At 42.8% G+C, this 23,111-nt stretch overlaps 1 protein-coding gene across 1 annotated transcript in view; it reads right to left on the bottom strand.

Moving 5' to 3' along the window:
- Positions 1-23,111, bottom strand: part of fat2 (FAT atypical cadherin 2) — an 80,657-nt gene that overhangs the window by 17,171 nt on the left and 40,375 nt on the right. The window contains 10 exon segments of the mRNA XM_061787798.1: positions 1,505-1,659; positions 3,837-4,037; positions 4,298-4,324; positions 4,327-4,897; positions 6,921-7,118; positions 9,540-9,683; positions 11,242-11,382; positions 14,479-14,690; positions 21,342-21,719; positions 22,265-22,498. Coding sequence (XP_061643782.1) covers positions 1,505-1,659; positions 3,837-4,037; positions 4,298-4,324; positions 4,327-4,897; positions 6,921-7,118; positions 9,540-9,683; positions 11,242-11,382; positions 14,479-14,690; positions 21,342-21,719; positions 22,265-22,498 — 2,261 coding nt within the window.

The raw sequence follows: 23,111 nt of genomic DNA, 5'->3' as shown, positions 1-23,111 counted from the left end.
TTGACCCAAACATTTTTTTGATGAGTTATCAAACTTTACCGTCATGCTCCGCTCGCACACAATAACTTCTACTACAATGTACACAGGTGAAACAAATTCATACAGATACTGTATACTGTATATTGTTTGGTCTCAACTCTTTTATAAGCCGGTCTGCTGTTAACTTAATGTTAGCTAATAATGTACATTAAACCTTTCTGATGCTTGTGGTGGGACAAACGGGCATCACTATTTTTGTCATGTAATAGAAAAACAATCACACTACTGTTATCATTTCTTTCTTTTCATCATCCTCTTTTCTTTTATTATTTATTTTTTTCCCTCTTTGCTTGCCCTGATGATAAGTTCATTCGTTTTCGCCAAGCCTGCTAGTTGGGGGCCCATTAGGGAGCTCTCAGACTCCCCACGTGTCATTGTAGCGGGGCCCACCAGCTAGCATCAGCTAGCAGGAGTTCTCGACAATGACACATTGCGCGGTGTTACGCGGTGCTTTGTCATTGATAATGGGCCAATGTCAGCCGCCCCCCGGGACCCCCTTCAGCTCGGTGCCCTAGGCAATTGCCTGGCTTGCTTGCCCATTTGCGGCACCTCTGCTCATGACAGACACGTCAACTGAATTTCATGTCGCTGAGTGAAACTGGCCTCAAGGGGCTGAATATTTTTTTAAATCCCGTTGAGTGCAACTGAGACAATTAAGCTGAAAAACGATGTTTCAAACCAAAATGAAAGACTTCCTGTGTTTTTACAATCCTGGATTGTTGGGACTTGGTAGTGGTTCCACTAATGATGGACATGTCGGCCAAATATCATATTGTTAAATGAAACTGTCTTCAGGGGACGTTTTTTTGGTTTTTAAATCCAGTTGGAACTGAGACAACTCAGGCTAACAAGGGTTAGCCTGTGTCATTGCCAGCATGGCTTCTTGAGACTTTTTTGCGGTTCTACTCATGATAGACGTCCGCCAAATATCATGTTGCCAAGTGAAACGGTCTTCAAGGGTTGTTTTTTTCATTTTTTAAATCCAGTTGCAACTGAGCCAACTGAGGCTAACATGGCTTCTTTAAACCAACATGTCGGACTTCCTGTGTCTTTTCAGGCATGGCTTCTTGAGACTTTTTTGTGGTTTTACTCATGATAAACATGTCAGCCAAAAATCATGTTGCTAAGTGAAGCTGTCTTCGGGGGCTGAATTTGTTGTTTTAATCCAGTTGCAACCGGGCCACCTGAGGCTAATAGAGCTGCAATGCAAAAGCCAAAATAGTGGATTTACTGTGCCTTTCCAAGCATGGCTTAATGAGACTTTTTTTCTGGGTCTACTCATAATAGACGTGGCTGCCAAATATCATGTTGCAAATTGAATTTGTCTTCGTGGGCTGAATTTGTTTTTATCAAGTTGGAACTCATCCAACTGAGACTAATTGAACTGCTTGAAAATGGCCGACTTTGTGTGTCTTTTCAGGCGTGGTTACGTAGACTATGGTGGCCAAAAGACTTGGTGGATTACCTGCAAGCTTCCCCAGTCGGTGCCGTTGGCCAGCATGAGGAGACCATCTTGCTGGAAGGTCCTGAAGCTCAGGGAGACAGTGAAGTCCTGCTGGTCCTCATCCATGCCGTGGATATACTTGAGGTAGCCCTCGTCTTTGAACCTTAGCGCCGATTCTGAGACAAAAACACATGAAGATGTACTGAGACCAAGGCCAGTCAAGTTGGCAGATAAATAATGGTTTGAAGCCCGGCTTTGGGTTTTAAAGGAGGATTTGAAATTTGAAACTACAAGCATTGGTTAAGGTTTCAAGTCACGGTTAGGGTTTGAAATGAGAGTTTTTAAATGCATATTCATCCTAGTTTCAAGCATTTGTTGAATGGTCAAACGGCAACAACAGATGCTAATATCATCCGAGTGGAGGCCTTTCCACTTAAAAGCGCAACAAGTGTGCGTGGATCCTGTTGGCATTCAAGACGGCAGCGGCGTGCGCAGATGAAACGAGACGTCAAACGAGCGTCAATTCCGATCTGGCTTCTGTCTGACGCGCGGCAGTGAGGCGGAGCTCAAAAACAGAGAGAAAGCACCTTTGAAGTTCTTTGTTTTTTGTTTTAACATTCCAAAAGCTGAAAGACAAAGATGCCGCCGGCTCAAAGTCGGAACGTCCACATCGCTAATGAGAGACGAGCGACCAGATGAGTCACTGTGACGGACGGGCACATCGATAGCATCAAAAGCTAGCGCGTCCTAACGGAGCGTCGTGGATCCGAAGTACTGTCGGAATTCCGACTGACTGATGTCAAATGACGTCAACCGTGACACACGCACGCACGCGCGCACACACACACACACACACACACACACAGTGTTTGCGTTCGGTTTGTATTGACGGTCTATCTGAGGAGCATCACGAAAGCTGTCGGGTGGAAGCGGTCAAGGTCAAGGTCAAGTTGAATACGGAAAATACAGATTCAGTTTCCTTCAAGTGGACGTAATAAAAGAAGGTAGTAACTGCTCATGGCTGTTGAATAAAAGGCAGGATGTGAACTGACGCCTTCCTGATTGTTTTATCATCTCTCTTCAGTCTCTTAAGACGCTTTAGTCAAAATACGCTTTAGTTCCAAAACAAGCGGATAACGCCGTTCTATCTCCAGGAACCTCCGGCTGACATTTATTCTAACCGCACTGCCGCTAATCCTGGCAGGAATGCCCACACAAATCAACGCCCCCATCACCGGCGCTATCGTTGGCTTTGACGCATCTGGTAGGCGGAAGAGGCTTTTCTTGTCGCCAGACGGCCAACAAATAAAAGTTAGGCGCCGACTGTTCGTGGAGCAGAATGCAACGACATGTACAGTATCTCGAGGTTGTCGTCTTCTCATTCCGTGAGGAACATCTAATCAAGGCTGGAAGCGGACAGACGTGTCCATTTACCACAAATGCATGAGCACATTTACACAATGTCACTGCTACAGTTTGACCTGCAAGACAAAATAATCCAAAACACGTCCGCCTGATGTCGTGCCATGTGATTCCACCCCAGTCCTGTGGGTGGCAGCAATGCACATGATAACAACAACGGCAACAATATACAGCAAGCTCTACCAAAATGGCTTCTTCCTTGGCCCACGCTTCAACAAAATTAATTGAAAGCCGATTGTATTTATCAATGAACTAAACAACTAACGAATAGACCGACCGACCAACTGCACACCTGCCTAACGAAGGAACGAGCTAAATAACTAGTTGACCAACCAACCAACTAAATAACTAACAGACCAACAGATCAACGAGCTGACTACCTCAGCAACCAACCAAACAAATATAACTTAATAAGTAATTAACTTAAGGCCAGACCAACCAACCAAACTTCTAACTAACTAACATACTGACTAACTACTGAACCAACAACAGACCAACCAACCACCATTCCAACCAACCAGCTAACTAAGGCACTGACTGATTGACTAACTGACTGACTAACCAACCAAGCAACAAACAGTCCGTCCGAGCAACCAACCAATGACTAACAACTAAACAACCAGCCAGCCGACTGACTGACTGACTGACTGATTGACTGACTGACTGACTGACCAACCAACTAACCAACCGACCAAACCTCTGCCCATCGACCGACTAACTATTGCACAAAAATCAAAGACAATAGATTTCAGTTCCTTGATAAAAGTAATCTGTCTCTATGGAGAGAAGATGTGTGTTTTGATTATTCTATTCCATTCTATTTTTGTTATGATTATTCTATTCTACTGGTTATTTTGTTGTCTTGAAGCTACTAAAGTGCTAGCTTCCCGATGTGACTTCCATCCATTTGGCTTGCGACTGACAGACATACCGTTACACGGACAGACGCTCTCCCAGCGGTGTCGCGGCGTGATGTAGGCCAGTCTGGCGGTGCTGAAGTGGCTCATGGTGTCTCCTGGCATGTGGATGGCGTTCCTGCAGCTCCTCGGCGGACATCCGGTACCAAGACAGCCGTTGTGGCTCAACTGGACGACGTCCAGGCCCAGAGAGTCCTCGATGTCCGACAGGATGCCTAAAGCGGACAATATGAGATATGGATTCTGATCTTATTGGACGTGGGTTCTCAAACTTTTTGAGTCTTTCCATTTTTCCAAGGACCCAACGCTAAGAATTTGTTTTATTGCTGCACCTATCCCCATATGTAGGCATTCACATTTAAAAAATGTTACAACAGAATTTATTGCAAATTACTGTAAGTTATAGTTTGCAGACCAGGGACCCAGTTGGAAAACCTCCGTGATAGGAGATTCAAATGGAGTTGCTGAGGATCACCTGCTAGTTTGTTGGTCAGTAGTGGCCGACGACTCCATTCTGAGGCCTCCAGACCAGCAGAACCTCCAGAGTCGGGACGTTGGGTAGCATCTGCAGGCTAGCCAGGTGCAGCTCTTGTCGGGGGAAGCTCAGCGCTTGTGCCAGGCTACGCTGGAGGCCTCGCCAATGATCGGCCAGAAATTCCTCCGGGGAGATACCGGGCAGCCGCAGGGTCATGCCCGAGTCCAGCGCCCCCTGAGTGGCCGACCACACGTGGACCTTCACCGCCGTCCAGACGCTAAACCTGCTGTCCGTCACGCTGACGTTGAGTGTGTAGGAACCCTCCTCCAGGTTCTCATCCGTCCAGATTTTACCGTCAGCCCGGTCCACGGAGAAGCGGCGCCCGACGGGGTCCTCGGAGACCAGCGTGTAGGCCAGAGCGTCCTGGGGGTCCTGGTCGGAGCCGTGGAGCCGGCCGATGAGGCGGTTGGCAAAAAGGCCCCCGAAGGTGGTGATGAAGACCTCCAGTGGGACCACGGAGGGTGGGTATTTGCTCTGCTCGGTCACGTTGATGGTGACCGCGCAGATGGAGGAGAGCGGAGGGTGACCGCTGTCCGTCACCTGTCAGAACGTAAAGTCACATTATTACACAAAACTCTATCATAGCGCAGCAAAAACAACTAAAGGAAACAATTACATTTTTACTCCAATTACAACAGTTACAAGAGGTCTTGATAATTGTCTGTGCATCAAAATAGCCCAAAGATCAACAATTCTACTTTTGACCCTCTCTAAACAGCCGTGTCCAGATCAGACAGTTTTGGGGGGACTGTCCTGTCTCATGCAAATGCTCACCTCGCCTCCTCTCCTGCAGGGCACGCCAATGTGGCTTTGCATTACCGTGGCAGCCAGCAAGCGTGAATCTTTGGACAAACGCGGCTGCATGATTCCAGTCTGCGCATCCAACAACACTTTCTTTTCACAGAGTACAAACCCCAATTCCAATGAAGTTGGGACAATGTGTAAAATGTAAATAAAAACAGAACATAATGATTTGGTTTGACTTGGTTCTCAAATTGGAGTGCCTGGACTCCTGGGGGTCCGTGAGCCAGAGCTAATCGGTCTATAAAATTCCTTCGCAATAAATTATGGATTCTTCTTCTTCAATCCCTGCACTTTTCTGTAACATGTCCCCTTTAAGGCCACTAACCCCGCGGGTTTGCGTTTCTTCTCAGTGGACATTGCTTCTAGTTGAAAGAACCCTTTTCTGTCTAGTAGGGAGACGGCAATTCAAATTGAAAATGCCGCGATTTCATAGCAAATCTGAATCCATCACTGTAATAGTTGCAATCAAGATTTTGTAAAGGTTCGAGGTTTCTCAACCAATCCCTAAACTTCTCATTATCCCCTTTCACACTGCTCGTCAAAGCTGACCTTCCCCTGGATTCTTCCTCACGCTGCTGTTATGTGGGTGACTTCCCCAACATTGATCCTGCATTATTTCACATCGCAATATATATCCCAGGTTTAAAAACAAAATGGCAATGTTATTTTTTTCCCAATATCGTGCAGTGCATCTGGAACATATTCACAGCACGTCACCTTTTTTTTTTTTTTTTTTTTTTTTTTTTACACTTTTTCGGTTTTGTCCTGTTCCAGGATTATTCGAAAACAAATTAATTTCCCCCCTTTAAAATTCGACACACAACACCACATAATGAAAGCAGAAAAAAAGTTTTTTTTTTTTTTTTTTAAGTCTTTGCAAATTTATTAAGATTTATTAATCACATGTACATACAGTAAGTATTCAGAGCCCATGCTCAACAGTTTTACAGGACAATTTCAAACTTTGTGGCAACGGTTATGAATACTTATGTAGATGTGATTTCTTAGGTTTAAGGAAAAAAGAAATTGAATCCTTTTCAGAATAAGGCTGTAACATAACAAAATGCGGAATAAATGACGCACTGTCAATACTCTCCAGATGCACTGTATCGAAGTTTAAAGGCGATGTCAGCGGTTTATGGCATCACGAAATGTGTACATTGAGATGGGAAATTAATAAAACAATACGTGTTACAAAAGAATGCTCTGGTTTCGGTTTAAAAACTTTTGGGCAAGAGTACAGCTCGCCTCAATCGTGGGCCACGCTGTGGAAAATGACAGATCCTCTTCTCCGATATAATCTCCTGATAAAATGTCGATAAATCATTAGCTTTTTTAGCAGGGTGAAACTCAAAAGTCTTCGCTCGCCCGACTGCGAATCCTGATGATTTCATCCCGACCGGTGACCTCACTGCCTCGCTTCCATACATCTCAAATATCTGAAATATGCCTCGTATGTCGCGGTGAATGTTAATGTGGCTTGAAGTGTTGAGTTGGCCAAATCAACCTTTTGTCACCTTTTCGTGCCCTCCCTCTCCCCTTGGCAAAGGGCAGCTGTGTTTTGGCAACCCGACAATGACAATCAGCTCATTAGTAGTCATCATCATCATCATCAAACCTGCCTTTTATCTCCAGACTGGGATTACAGTGCGTTGACACCAGCGTGATATGTTATTATAGCAGATGTGATACTTTTTAAACATTAAATACTGTACGGCGGCTGTGTCAAAAATTGAGGGCAAACGTTCCCGGCTCTTGCCTGAATCTTGAGGCGGCGCTGTGCTCGGCTCGTCCTCCTGAGCGGGGCTGACAGTGACAGTAGGCCGCCCTGGTCCAGGTGGAAGCGGCGGTCCTCGTTGCCGCTGACGATGTGGAAGGTGAAGGGCGGTCCGTTGCGGGGTGTGTCCTTGTCGGTCACCACAAGCTGCAGGACACCGCTGCCCACTGCCTCGCCCTCCTGCACGAAAATAACAAAAGAAAGAGAGGTTTGTCAAGCTCTGATATGGTGAAGTTTCCTGTTTTGGGGTGGGTCGTCAAACTTGGACTACGTTCACACTGCAGGGCATTAGGGGTGTCCATTCCACGCTCCGTTCCAGCACTTCTATACAGCAGCGCCGGGATGGCATGCAGATCCCACAACAGGATGCTAAGGTGCTAACATAGCAGCAAGCAGAAATAGTGAATATTGCTTGCTTAAGGTTATTGACACGCCAGTCTGTAAAACTAAACAGACATAAAAGAATTATACCTATTGAAAGTTCAAATAAATCACAGACAAAGGTTCTTTCTTCGTTTATGTGCACAGAAATCGCTAGCACAAAGCTAACACATGAATGAGAAACACCATTTACGAGCTAAGGAAAATTAGCATCGAACTTGTGGCACTCTCAAAATAATGATTATTGGTACACAAACGCTTTATAAACACATACAAACTGGCAATATAACAATATTCTGTATACTCTTCAAACTCTGTGAAAAACGAGTTACTGTAACAATATTCAACTGTGACTTCTACTTTTTTTTTTTGCCCAATTCGGAGTTACTTTTTATGTCCTCATTCACGTTACAAAAACAAATGTGACTTCTACTGTGGACGGAACGAGTCCTTGACATCACACGCATGCGCACAAAACAGGACGTCGCGTCGCACATGCACACAAACAGGAGGCGCCATGTTTACGGAAGGAAATACATATATATATATATATATATAATATTTAACACAAAACCACAACATTCTACTAAATAAAAATTCTTCCTACAACATAAAAAAAAATAAAAATAAATCAATGCAAGTGTATCTGCGCGCTGTTCGAGGTGAATGAGCAGCACCAAGGACAAACGCATCATTACTGCAGAGACATGAAAATATTACCAACGGGAGTTGCACTTGGCGTTAGCTTAAACACAAAACACTCACTTCTCCCGATCGGTTGCGTTGAAAGCAATATCTGCTGTCCCGACGAAGCTTTTCGTCCATTCATCATAGTCAAGGGGCCCATCTCATTTCTCTTCTTGCAACTTTCTACGTCCTCGCTCCTCTGTTTCCATGCTAGCTTCTGCTAGCTTCAATTCGATTGAGGAGCAAGGATATTGACAGAGGAGGGAGGAATGAGACGATCGTTCCTCGATGACATCATTTGTTGGGGACGTCTACTAAAGATGACGTTAAGCCATTGACGCTTGTCACAAATGAATATTACAATCACCGTGAAAAAAATTCTCGGGAGGCCGTGCTGGACAAAGCACAGGAAGTCTGACATTTTGTTTTAAAACGGCCATTTTAGACTCAATGGCACCCAACCAGATTTTTCAAACTCAGCCCACAACGCCAGTTTCACTTGGCAACATGAAATTTAGTAGGCATGTGTATTATTACTAAACCCGCCAGGAGCCTCAAGAAGCCATTCCAGAAAACACACAGGAAGTGTGCTATTTTGCTTCGAAGTGGCCATTTTAGGGTCAATTCGGCCATTTCCAGGTGTTACAGTGTCACCTGCATGTACTTAACACAGCCTGTAAATGTGTTTCCATGTTAACATATCTTTACTCTGTCAGCTGTTAATTGTGGGGGGGGGGGGTATAGTTTAAAGCTGGTAAAAGTGAAACACACCTGGAAAAGGCATTTCTTCAGGAGAATTTCAGCGTTAAAAAAGGCATTCCACAGATGCTACTAGCATCTGAAACACAGAAAAGTTTTTGTCACTCCAGGTTTTAGTTGAAGACCAGGTGCGGCAGATGGACGCGGACGTTTAGTGACTGCCAGGAAACACTTTTAAGACAAGCGTCTGTCTGACTTGACAGCTTGCGTGGGTAAAAGTGGCAGATGGACAGGTAATTTTGTGTCTTTCCTCTCGAGGGCAGGTGGCGTAAAATCAGCTTTAAAGACACGGGAGGTTTCCTGGCATGCAGAACAGCCACTTGAATTTGAACGTCTTCTGACAAAAGAGTTTTGGGTAAAACATGGGTGCCTTTCAAAAAGAGATCCTTCCTTGTGACTGAATCACAGCCCAACCAGAAAATGTACCTAGTAAATATGGGATATTGTCGTTACCGTCTGTTGAATACGACTTGGTCTCCCCATTCCCTGTCATTGGACACCACAGAACGGGAGAAGTTTGTGTCTTATGTTAAACTTTGCACCCCAATTCTAGCTTTCCGGAATTGTCTTTCACACAGGCACCACGATACTGCCTCCAAAGATCGGAATATCGGCAGGAAACTTGGTACCCCCCATTCCTTCACAGGTGGAAAAATCCCACTTTGTACAGGCGGTGTGAAATAGAGAACTCTCACAGATCTTCGTGTTGTGTCTTTTCCACAAGTGACTTTCTTCAGCTTTTGGATTGGCTAAAAGGTCGGAAGGTGGGCTCACCTGTAAAAGCAGACTGTGCTGGACCTGGGAGAAAACCGGCGGGTTGTCATTGGCGTCGGCGACTGTGATGGTGACGAGGACGGCGGAGGAAAGCGGCGGGTCGCCTTCGTCGGCGGCTTGCACTGTCAGCGAGTAATGAGGACGCTGGATGCCGGACGGACATAAGAGACACAAATATACCATTTATGTAACAGCAGAATGATTTTATCCCGCCTAATTACATAATAACACAGTCGATTACATAATAAATGTGCTTGTGCATAAGCATTAGTTAGCTGTACTAACACATTCACAATCATGTTGTTGTTGTTGTTGTTGTTTTTCTGTTGTCCATTCCTCTCACATTTTGGGTCAGCTAAGTTACTTTTTCTCATTAGATCCCAAACGTTGGACTTTCTTCCATGAGAAGATCAAAGATAAGATCGTTAAAGGAATTCATCATGGAAAGTTTCACATCGTCAGAAGTTGAGAAAGTTAGCAAAATACCAGAACGCATTCCGCAATTAACGAAGTCACAGCTGCTAACATCGCAATGTTTCGCAGACAACGGAAATGTTTTACTCTATAATGTCATGGCATCACCGGAAGCTCCTCCAATCATTTGGTCATTGAATATATTTCCCAGTTTAGATAATAATAATAATACAAGTAATTCCACCGTTCCACGCATTTTATGGTATTTCGAAGTTAAAAGTTGAAAAAGTGACACAAATATTTGAAGACATTTTTATTTAAAGGCAAGTAGCATTGGCATTATTCACAGTAAATTAAAAATATATTTGAATGAAAAATGAAAATCTCTGGTAAAAAAGCACTTGATGCCACAGGTGCTGTCATCAGAATTGTCTGCAAGTCGTTTTAGAACTACTTCAAAGCAAAAAGGTACATGTCGAGAATTATGAAATATTTTACCTACCTCCCTTACTGCAAAAAAAGAAAAAAGAAATACAGCTAATAAAATGAGAAATATATTACTAACCTTATACAAGCAAAATTATCTGCCAATAAAACGGCACATTTTGACTTGGCAAGATTTCTTAAAACAAGTAAACATACAATAGCTAGCCTCAAAACTGAAGTCTTGAACTAATGTATTTATAACAACACCTCTAAAATGTAGACTTTACACCGATTTTATCGGCCTGATCGGTATCGGCTGATGATGAGCATTTTATGCTGATCGGCTTTAATGGCATAATTCGCCGCTCCGATCGATGACTCCGCAAAAGACATTGACTCCGCGTCGCCATCGTGCACAGTATATTTGAATCAACACGTAATGCCCGCCGGATCAAAAACACTACAAAAACAAATTTGCTCTTTCATAATTGTACTGTCAGACTACTGCAATAAAATCTTGTATTCCAATACCACAGCATCCTGTTTTTTTATGATCATTGGGCTTTATCTTGTCAACGCAAATGCGACCGGATACACTCGTTACCGTGGCGACGACAACAAGAGTGGATCGCGCCGACTGTATTGTAAAGTACACAAGTTTATACATTAAGTTAACAGGTCATTCCTCCATCTTGTGATCGGATCGGTGATCGGTTATCGTTTTTTTAAACTCGCTGATCGGTGATCGGCCCCAAAAATCCCGATTGTGTAAAGCCTAATAAAATGAAGCTAAAATGTTTTCACAGTGTCTGGTGATTGCCATGATATGCTGTGACGTATGACATCACGCGGGCCGACCGACCTCTTCTCGATCCAGGCCGGCGCAGACGCTGATCTCGCCGCTTCGAGGGTCGATGGCGAACTGGCGCAGAGGGTCGCCGCTCACGATGGAGAAACGCAGCAGGTTGTTGCTGGGCGGACCGTCTCGGTCGCTGGCTGTCACCTAAAATGGAGGACGTTAGTCAAAAGCAAGAGGGAGTTTTTTTTTTTTTTAACTTTTTTTGTCTATTTTTACAGGGACAAATACAAAAACATTGACAAGTAAGAACAGGAATCCCATGCAAGTATCATTTGTATCATCATATCGTTTAGAGCGAATGCTAATTTGCAACACCTGTCTCGAGGTGGACTTTGACAGGAATAACTAGCTCAAACAGTTGATTAAAAAGGGAACAAGAAAAAGTTTATACATTGAATTTGTTTAAGACATGGCAGTGATGGTGTCTGATTTTTCAGGTTTTTGTTGTTGTTGTTGTTGTTGTTGTTTTTTTAAAGACACTCTCAGGTTTTTGTTTGAGACCAGGCTACTAAACCATAAGAAAAGTGTAAAAGTACCATTGAATTTAAAAACATAAAAGCACAGTTATACTTGTTTCTAATCATTCTAAAACAAAAAAAGATGAGACCTAACAGTTGGACCAATCCTTTCAACGTGGCTGTTAAAATTCATCTGAGAGTTTAAAATAATCCCCAGATACCGCAAATCTGTCACCTGTTCAAGCGCAACATTCAGTGATTCAGAGTCAGGCAATTGTTGGATGGAAAAACAGATTAAATGTGTTTCAAGGTTTATCTTATCCATCTCCCTCAGACATTTGTCTTGGCGCAAGGGACAGCTGCACACACGCATACAAACATCCATCCATCCCTTTTGCGAACCGTTTGTCAAACAAACATACCGAAGCCACATACACAACATTTCAAGCTAAATATTCATGAGCTGTTTAATAACATAATTCACCCATCCATCCGTTTTCTATCGTGCTTGTCCTAATTGGTTGTGGGTGAGCTGGAGCCTATCCCAGCTGACTTTAAACGGGGGACACGCTTGACTGGTCCTCAGCCAATCAGAGGGCACAGTATAGAAAAACAGAGGGAACATTTCTGCCTTATTTCTACATTCAAAATTATTTTCATTGTTGTTGATTGTTTTTTATGGCATATTTTAGTACATATAAATCAAACATGCAATATTTCACTCTGGGCGTGTGTGTGTCTGTCTGTCCGTCTATCTATCCATCTATGAGTTTCACTTTTTTGAATTGAACTACCTAACTAAATAAAATTTGGACATTCATCTAATTTATTGCGATGTACCTGAAAAGTGATACCTTGACTTACGAGTGAACTAACTTCTGAGTTTTGGTGTTACGAGCTGTTGTTTGGTTAATTTTATTTTTTTGCCATGAGTTGCGAGTCAAAATGTGAGTTGCAAGTTCGCTTTTGGTACGCCACTGCTCGGGTAAAGTGAAGAAGAAGAAGTCGCCGACGCACATTAAGACGTTTACTAAATGGGACAACCAGTCAAATACACAACTACAAAATGAGAACACTCACAAGGAGCATGGAGCAGATGCTAAAGCTAAACTAATAGTTTGACTGCAGCTCATGATGGTGATCACTAGGCCACGCCCCTTAAAGGCACACACATACAAAATAATGTACTACAGTGTGTGTTTGAGACTTGCGTATTAATTACAGTAAAAGTGTGTTTTAATACATATGAGTGTATTTTGATAGGCTGCGTGTAAATGTGTTTTAAGCATGTGTGAGGGGTAAAAATAGTTTCCAAATGTTTTTACACGGTCTCTCTATATCGCAGATTTTCAGCTATTGCCTATGTTGATAAACTGCGGTTCACTGCAATCAAATCTAATGTAAAACCCTGTAATAAAAGATGTCATCGTTGAACCTCGGAGTGTAAAAAGCATCAAATGAAAAAGTATGAAATCATTTGCATTCTTGGAGCAAAGTGAGGCGCTTGTTAGCTTGTAGGAGTGACAGCTACGCAAATGCTAGTTAATCCAAGGAGAGAAAACTCGAATCAAGTAGGAGAAGGTGGATGAAATGCTGATGTTGTTCCAAAATTCAAAGCACGTGGCTACATATTAGTATCAAATAGATGTTGTTGAGGTGAAGACAAGCACGCAAAAAGCGCTAAAGGTGCACTGTAGCGAGTCGTCAGCAGAAAAATGTCAAACAGGATAGCGTGTGATTACGCCACCATCAGCGAGGCACTGAGCTGTGTTATTGCCGCTTTATCTCCCTCACATGACCGACGTTACAGCTCAGGCGGGATAAGTGCGCGCTAGTTCAATGTACTAATCTGAAAAACACACTAGTCAGGTGTGCATTTCTTTTCCCCCAGTTGTTATCACAGGCTCATTTAGCATTTTTCATTACTCAAGTTCACAAGATTTGCAAAGCTATGGAACTATGTGGTTTCCATAGCATAATTGTCGAGCCAACCATAGTTTTAATGAAAGATTTTATTTTGCGTGCAGAGAATTGTTTGTGCCAAGTTATCAAAACGGGTAGAGGATATAATAGAGAGTAAGAAAGAAAATGTTTTACTTGTTACTTTTGTACTCATTGCTTATTTGCTAACAAGTGGGCACGCGGCGGCAGCTGAGGATCCAGAAGCGACGCGGAATACTTTTTGATTTTGAATTGATGGTATAGTCTAAATTATAAAACTTCTCACCGATAACATTTAGTTATAGTAACACTCCAATACGAGAAAGTCATGCTACAGTGCACGTTGCGTACAGTGCACGTTTTGTGCAGTTTTACTTAAGTACACGTTGAATCAGTACTTCACTTTTAGCACTTTTTTAAGTATCTGCGCTTCCACTTAGCTACGCAATGTGAGTACTTTTGCCACCTCTGATCAAAGGGCGACACAACCGAATAAAGCTAGCAAGTGAGTTACTGTACTTTTCATAATGGCCAAATTAATTAATGAATTTATTTATTTATTCATTTATACATTTCCGGGTTTTATGACATCACTTTTATTATGCCCAAATGAATTATTATTTTTTTCATTCACATAGCACGAATGCTATGCTGCTGTTAGCTCATTAGCCAAAAAACAAACTATGAAGATACAGCCTAGTTAAAAATAACAATAATAATAATGCATTACACTTATATGGTAATAGCGAGCTGGTCAGCGATGGTCTGTTAGCGAGCTAAGCTAACAAGCTAACACAGGTCTACTGTACTGGATGTGCGTCGGGTGTTTCTTCAGGCCTACCTTGATCACCAGGCTTCCCGGGACTCGCTCCTCGGATATCTCGGCGCTGTAGTCGCCACGGCCGAAGACGGGAGCGTTGTCGTTGATGTCCCTCACGGTGACCACCACCATGGTGACGTCGGCCAACGATGAGCGGCCTCGGCTGCCCTCCACCGACAGATAGAACTCCCGGGACACCTCGAAGTCCAGCGGGGCGGCTAAGGTCAACACGCCTGCAGACAGCAAATTTTATTTGTGCATTAATATTTTTAAATTTTGAGTAATTTTGCTGTAATTTACCCTTATTTCATTTTAGTATAAAGTGGTGAACATTTCTTTATAATTAAGAATGTTAAACTACTACTTTCAATTCTATTATCTAGCATTTTAGCTTAGCGCCATTCATCTCTTATCATTCACCAAATAAAATACAGTATTAGAATTTTTCCGCAAGAAAATCAAAGGACGGACGATGTCAAGTTATTATTAACAATTAATTGAATTACAATGAATTAACCAATTATTTAATGAAATAAAATGCTGCAAAATATACATGTACATTTTTTTGCAACTAGTAACAGAATAAATCAATTATTTAATGAGATAAATGTATAAAATAGATTAAAAAATGAATTTCCCCTTGGGAGATTAAAACATAAAGTAAAATAAAATAAAATGGAAAGTGTTGCATTCATGAAATCATTTTACATGACATTCACATTCAAACCCTAATCGATCTACGATGGATATAACAAAATCTACACACCCCTGTTCAAATGGCAGGTTTTTGTGATATAAAAAAAAGAGACCAAAACAAATTAATTCAAAACATTTTCCACCATTAATGTGACCTATAACCTGTACAACTCCATTGATTTAAAAAAATAATCTTTTTAACTGCGCAAGTAAAAATAAACAACTCAAAATAATGTCGTTGCACAAGTGCGCACACCCTCTCTATATGCGATATGGCTGTGTTCACAATTCAACAATTGCATTTTCAACATTCAGGTTTCTACCAGAAAGCAAAACAAAAAAAACAGTTTTGAAAAGCCGAAATGAAATTTATTTGGGGTTAATCAGAGCCACCTTAAATGGTGACAGGTGTGTGCTGGCTTGAGTTTCAAATGTAATTGGTTAATTCTGAACACAGCCAAATCCCAGTTATAAGAGGGTGTGCACACTTATGCAACCTCATGATTGTTGTTTATTTTTACGTCCCTACTTGACGATCTGTGTTGCTGTTTTTTTTTCAGTTAAGTTGTGCAGGTTATCTACAGAAGCAGCATCAGCATCCACGTGTTGTTTTAAACATTTTAATGGCCACCTGTGGCACACGTGTGTGAAACGACGGCGGCGGCAAACCTGGGCGCCCGTAGCATTTGCATGCCAAACGTTTTTCATGCGGAATGACAGTCGTCATCAGCGCCGGAGAATGGATGGATGCCCGAGCCGCTCGCTGTGTTCATTTAACCCCCCGCCCCCGCCACGCCCAACCCATAAGTCGCGTTGTCACGCCAACGCGACGGATGAAATCAGTCGATGTTGTTCTCCATTTTTAATTATTATTGATGTCAACATGCGCTTTATCGCAGTTGACGTTTAAAGTAAATTATATATACATATATTTATTGAAATTAATTGAGATGACATCCATCCATCCATTTTCTGTGCCGCTTCTCCTCACTCGGGTCGCGGGCGTGCTAGAGGCTATCCCAGCTATCTTCAAAGATATTGGGTCTTCCTGTCCTCATAAAATATTCAGTTGACCTGTGTTTGTTTTACGGCTTCCTTTGGTTTGGTTTTCTTGTTATTTCTCTGCCTTTCTCTATTCCTCCGGCATCCATTCCGTGCCTGGCAGGGACTCTCTTCTTCTCTCCCTTCCTATCAAAGGCGTTCCTTACACTTATTACGAGCCATCAGTTTCCCCCTTAATAGAAGTCAGCCAAAACACTTGCATCTGCCACGCAAATTCATCTCGTTGTTAATGCCCGCAAAGCGGCACAGAGGCCGTGTTAGCACGTCGTTACTAAAAAAAAAAAAAAAAAAAAAAAACCACACAAGCGCGGCACATGACATTAAGCATGGCACCAAAAAGCAACTTTCAGTTACATTTTTTTTCATCTTAATTTACTAGAATATTGTCTGTCCGTTTTAAAGGGAAGTCTGCGGTTTGCAGCCTCACTTCGCTCAATCGGAGTGCGCCGACTTGCTTCCACGCTCCAAACATATGCATGTTAAGTTCATTGATGGGTGATTCTCAACTGGTGGGGAGAGACCCAAAAGTGGCTCGTGGATCCATTTCGGGTGTGTCAAGGACAGCTCGTAAAAAATTATATGTACTGTATTCGTATTGAGATTTTTTTCTGTACACTATAGAGGTGTACCAAGTTCCCTCACCGAATATAACCGACAGGGAATGTTACGTCCTTGCATTCTAGCCACTAGTTTACTCTGTAAACAAACACAGTGTCGCTCCGCCTCTAGCTAGCGGACGTCTTGGCTAGCAATATGGTTTGGGTGGTACGTCAAACTCATTTGAAACAGCGTTAAAAATAGAAAACTGTATCTCGTACGTGCGTTTTCCGAGGCTATTTTCAAACAAACAAAAAAAACAATAAAACATCAAGACAAAAACATCTTTATTGTTCTTAACTTATGTGTTAATGAACTTAAAAGTGGGCCACGACTTTGCAACAACAGGAAAATGCGGGTCCCAGGGTGACAGCAGTTGAGAACCATTTCTGTTTCTTCAATGTTTGTCGATAAATGAACTGCGATTGACTGGCAACAAGTCTGGGGTTTACCCCGTCCTGTGCACGAAACCAACTGGGAAACGCTGCAGCTCATCCGCAACCCTGATGCAGTTAAGCAGTACAGAAAATGGATGGAGTTTCCTTTAAATAAAAGTAGAGGAACACGCCTCTATGTTGGTCCATGAATAAATATATATTTTTTTTACAGCCGTGGGAGCATTAGAGACGAAGGTTTGAGCTTTAATGAGGCCTTGGTACAATTTCAAACATTGAAATGAAAGAAGTGTGAAAAGTGCTTGCTAGTAAAAGAAGTAAATCATATTACAGCGCTCACTTTTGTGGGCATAAAGCAATTATTTTACGTGTTGGTGGATGCAAAATGTCGCAACTTGTTCGAGTTTGCGTGCCGGCCTCTGCGAGACGCGCCGAGGTTTGTTTACATTTTGCGTGAAATTGTTAAATGTGTGCAGGAAGAGTCACGGGTACTCCTCTTTGACCTTTTACTACGAAGCCACGCTGTCGTAACACGTGCAGAATGTGGTTTGGGATTGTCTTGCTGAAATAAGCAGGGGCGTGCGTGAAAAAGACGTTGCTTGGATGGCAGCATATGTTTCTCCAAAACCTGTATGTACCTTTCAGCATTAATGCTGCCTTCACAGATGTGTAAGTTACCCATGCCATTGGCACTAACACAGCCCCATACCATCACAGATGCTGGCTTTTGAACTTTGCGTCCATAACATTCCGGATGGTTCTTTTCCTCTTTGGCCCAGAGGACACGACGTCCACAATTTCCAAAAACAATTTGAAATGTGGACTCGTCGGACCACAGAACACTTTTCCACTTTGCGTCAGTCCATCTTAGATGAGCTCGGGCCCAGAGAAGCCGGCGGCGTTTCTGGGTGTTGTTGATAAATGGCTTTTGCTTTGCATAGTAGAGTTTCAAGTTGCACTTACGGATGTCGCGCCGAACTGTATTTACTGACATTGGTTTTCTGAAGTCTTCCTGAGCCCATGTGGTGATATCCTTTACACACTGATGTCGGTTTTTGATGCAGTGCCGCCTGAGGGATCGAAGGTCACGGGTATTCAATGTTGGTTTTCGGCCTTGCCGCTTACATGCAGTGATTTCTCCAAATTCTCTGAACCTTTTGATGACATTATGGACCGTCGATGATGAAATCCCTAAATTCCTTGCAATTGTACATTGAGGAACATTGTCCTTAAACTGTTGGACTATTTTCTCACGCACTTGTTCACAAAGAGGTGAACCTTGCACCATCTTTGCTTGTGAATGACTGAGCAATTCAGGGAAGCTCCTTTTCTACCCAATCATGACACCCACCTGTTCCCAATTAGCCTGTTCACCTGTGGGATGTTCCCAACAGGTGTTTGATGAGCATTCCTCAACTTTCTCCGTCTTTTTCGCCACCTGTCCCAGCTTTTTGGGAACGTGTTGCAGCCATAAAATTCTAAGTTAATGATTATTTGCTAAAAACATTAAACATTAAATATCTTGTATTTGTAGTGTATTCAATTAAATATTGGTGGAACCTGATTTGCAAATCATTGCATTCTGTTTTTACTTGTGTTTAACACAACGTCCCAACTTCATTGGAATTGGGGTTGTAGAAACAATTGGTTTGGCTAAATACGGCACCTGTAAGTCTCAGAACATTAAAACATTTTTTATTCTAAAAGAATTTGTGTAGGTAACTATAACCTTTCTCAAAAATAGGCAGCTTTTTAATTCCCATGTCATTTTGGGGTATGCTTTGTATTTTGCTGAATTGGCGTTAGGATAATGAGGGGGTCCTTGGGGGAATAAATTCAGATCTGTAAAGGGTCCGAAACGTTTGAGAATTGCTGTTGTATATCACATAGCTGGTGTGCGTGTTTGGCTTCAGCAACTCTGTTGCCATGGTTACGGCGACACTAACTTGGAACAACTTGGAACTTGGAACAAAACAGTCAAGGACAATCAAAAACCGCCCTCCTCCTGCCCGAGGTTGGACTTTGTCGAGTTCAGTTGCTTTTTTTTTTTTTTTTTTTTTGTACGTGGCCTCATAAATAAAAATAATCTCGTCAGAGTTCATTGAGATTCCAGCCAACCTTGCAGAAGCTGGCGTATTCCCACCGAGTCTCTCTTCCAACTCCTTATCGCCGCATCTGCGCTGTCCAAACTTGACGGCTGCCCTCAGATAGTGAGAGCGAGTGCGTAGCGTGGCGATCGATGAGGCCTTTAACGATTTTATTTTTTTTGTTTTTTTTGGAGAGCCAAAGTTAGGAAGCGTCCGGAGGGCAGCGAGTCAAAACACAAACTTCGGAGCTTGACTCCAAAGTAGACACAAGTTGAAATTCAAAACAATAAAACATTTAGTGACTGGCTTGAAGACATGGATGCAGGGGAGAAAAAAAATGTATTCAAACTTACTATCAAAAAAATTTGGACTCTGACTCTTTCAGAATGTAGCAGAAGCACTGTAAGGTTTTGAGAAAAACTATGAAAACCCTCGCAAAGGTTGGCAGGTGTAATTTATTTTTTCTTTTTTTAGCTGGGTCAAGATCTGGCTTTGTTGAGGTAACTTATGAGGGTTTCTTGTTTTGTAGAGAAACAAAATCTCTAGGACGAGTTTGCCTTTGAGGACCCCTGGAAAAATGTCAAAATGGACCCTAAAATGCCTGCTTGAACCCAAAGTGAAAGACTTTGTTTCTTTTCAAGTATGACCTTTTGGGACCTTTTTTTGTGGGTCTACTCGTGACATGACAACCAAATTTCATGTTGCTAAGGGAAACACATGGCTTTGGGGTTTGATTTGATTTTATCTGGTTGGGCGCGAAAATAGCTTAGGTAGTTAAAATCAAAATGGGGACATCCTCCTCTGTCTTTTTGGGCATTGTTTTGAGAGACTTTTTTTGTGGGTTTACTTATAATGGATCTGCCTACCAAATTTCGTGTTGCTAAGAGAAACTGGCTTCGAGGGCTGCATGTTCTGCATGGAAAATGTTCTGATTGAGTCATGCGAGAGCTCAGTTCAGTTCAATTACTTCCACTTGCGTGTGTTTTTCTTTGGCTTCTTTTGGGAAGCAATGTGTCATTTCAAAGTGAAGCTACACTGTTATAAAAAGGGATTCAAAAACCATCTTTTCTTTGGCGATCTTGCGAATTTGTCAAAAACACACGAGGAATTTGTCTCCGGTAGTTGGAGCCGCTCTAGTACGACAACAGAACAGACAGCCGTGGTGACAAAAAAAGATTTTGTATGTGTTTTTACACTTGTAGGACAGTTTCAAATGGGATGAAAGCAAAAGGAAGAAAAAAGGTGAAAGAAACCTGATTGTAATGACTGCTGTATGTTGCATTTAAGCACAAATATAAATGAAGATTTGATATTACACACCGGAATATTCGCATAAATCAATGGGCCAAAACATGAGAGCAGACACGCAGCCTGAGGCCGCCTTGGGGGGACAAATATGGATCCTAGCGTGAATTCATTCCTGCTTGTTTTTCTGCTGCGAGGCAACTCGACTGCATCGCAACTCCAAAAACAAGCAACTTTCTTCATCGCTTGGTTGGATTCCTCACGCCGAACAGCACGTTTCAGTCACGTTTTTGGTTTTTTTTTCCCAAACAACGTTCTTCCCCGCTTGAAGGCTGCCTAATGCAACAGGTGGCGCTATAACCCCTAATGCGAAGGACATGATAAGATTTTTGTGTTTTATGGCAAGCCAAAACTAACAACTAACAAGATCCAAAACTATTATAACTGCTTCGAACTCAAATGATCATCATCCTCTGCCTTTCCAGGCATAGTTTATTGAGACTTTTTTTGTGGGTCTACTGATTATAGACATGCCCACCAAATTGTTGCAAAGTGAAACTGGCTTCGGGGGCTGAATGAATACGAAAATCAGGTTGGGCACGACTGACCAATTCAAAACAAAAATGGCAGACTTTCTGTGTCTTTTTGGGCATAGCTTCGAGGGTTGAATTTTTCTGAAAATGTTGCGGCTGAATTTTCCAATTTAATAAGTATGTATGAAAATGTGTCACTTTTTGATGAATTTGACATGCTATAAACGTTAGCAGTTAAAAATCATAAAAAAAAAAAAAAACAGTGGTACCTGTTTTGGAGTCCAACGAGAAGTGGCCGTCCTCGTTCCCAGAGGCGATGCGGTACATCACCGAGGCGTCCCCATCAAGCGCCGACACGCTGAGCACTTGAGAGCCAACGGCCAGCGACTCGGGGACTAGGGCGGAGTACTCGGCGTTGGGAAAGACGGGCCGGTAGTCATTTAGGGACACCACGTCCACCGTGAGCGCGGCCACCGAGTGGAGCGGGCGAAGCGGGCCGCCGTCCGATGCCTTCACCTTCAGCTGGAAGCGTGGCGGCGTGTCGTGGCTGATTGCTCGCTCCAGACGCAGGATGCCGGAAAACTCGTCCAGGGAGAAGTAACCGCCGTCGCCCTCCAGCAGGGAATACCGCACCTCTGAGTTTAGCCCTGCAGGCGAAAGATATGCACTGGATTCAGGAGGAATAATAGAATCATAGTCTGCCATTTGGTTTTAAAACAACCATTTGAGGATCATTTGGGCCATTTACGGGCCATATACCGAATTTAAAAAGACATCCCAGGTTGGGTGCAAATGAACGGAAATGGTAACGTTGAAGCAAAATGGCAGACTTCCTGTGTCTTTTCCTTTGTAACATGACTTGCAGTCAGATTGGTCAACTATTGCTGTGCTCAGGTTTGTACACCTATCGCCCTTGTCTGTTCTGTCCCTCTGTCGTGCCCCTCAAAGCCTTTTCTGTCCCGCTGCATTTTCAGCAAACATTACAAGATAAAAAAAAAAAAAGTATTTTAAACTCCCCTGTTACAACAGCAAAACTGTTCCAACATAAAAGGGATACAACGCCACCATTTTGACCATCAGGACCATGCAGCTGAACAGCACAGGTTACAAAAAAGAGAGAATTCCATACATTGCGATACCAAGAATATAGATTCCAATACGGATTCACGTGTTGATATCGCTACGGTTGTACCTGCGTCTATGTCGTGGGCGTAGACGGCCGAGACGGGTGTGCTCTTGGTAGTATTGTCATACACGCTGACGCGGTAATGGCTGGACGAGAAGAGCGGGGCGTTGTCGTTCATGTCCAGCACCCTTACTAAGATGTCCGCCTGGCAGGACAGCCCGCCGCCGTCCGTCGCGCGTGCCACCATCTTGTACTCCGACACTAACTCACGGTCCAGCACGGCCAAGGTGAACAGCTCGCCTGGACAGGGGAAGATTATTGTTAAATGGCTTGTTTATGATAGTTGCATAAGGCTAACTAGTTGGACTAACACCTGGACTAAATAGCTTACGAGCAAAGATGTGGACTCGAGCCACGACTTGGACTCGAGTCAGGCTTGAGTCGTGAATTTGATGACTTTTGACTCAACTTGACAATATGTTAAAAGACTTACAACTTGCCTTGGAAAAAAATAAATCAACAATAAATGTGACAAGGACATTTAATGTTACAATAAGGACACTGCACTGTGGGAATCGAGCGTATGTTTTGTTAGCATTAGCAGCTAGCTTTGTGAGCGATCACGCAAATGGTTACACGGCGGGCCGGCCGGGCGCGGTCCGGGCTTCCTTTATATTACAGTCTGGTTTAGTCAGTGTAGTGTTCTCAAGAATCAGTCTTGTACTGTAAAACCTTTTTGATTCACTTTATTTACCAATCGATCAGCACACAGCTAGCATCTATTTGAAATTAAACGACATTCTTCTTGTCCTTTTCTTTGCCTCTTCTTGACATAATATTTTACATCATGTGTTCCGCCGGAGATACCACAACAGGATAAAATTGTACCTTTCTAACAAGATTATAAACTTGT

The sequence above is a fragment of the Phyllopteryx taeniolatus genome, chromosome 10 (assembly GCF_024500385.1).
Source record: "Phyllopteryx taeniolatus isolate TA_2022b chromosome 10, UOR_Ptae_1.2, whole genome shotgun sequence".
NCBI classification, from domain to species: Eukaryota; Metazoa; Chordata; class Actinopteri; order Syngnathiformes; family Syngnathidae; genus Phyllopteryx; species Phyllopteryx taeniolatus.
The sequence above is the reverse complement of the archived record's forward strand: the minus strand, read 5'-3'. Positions and strand labels throughout refer to the sequence as shown.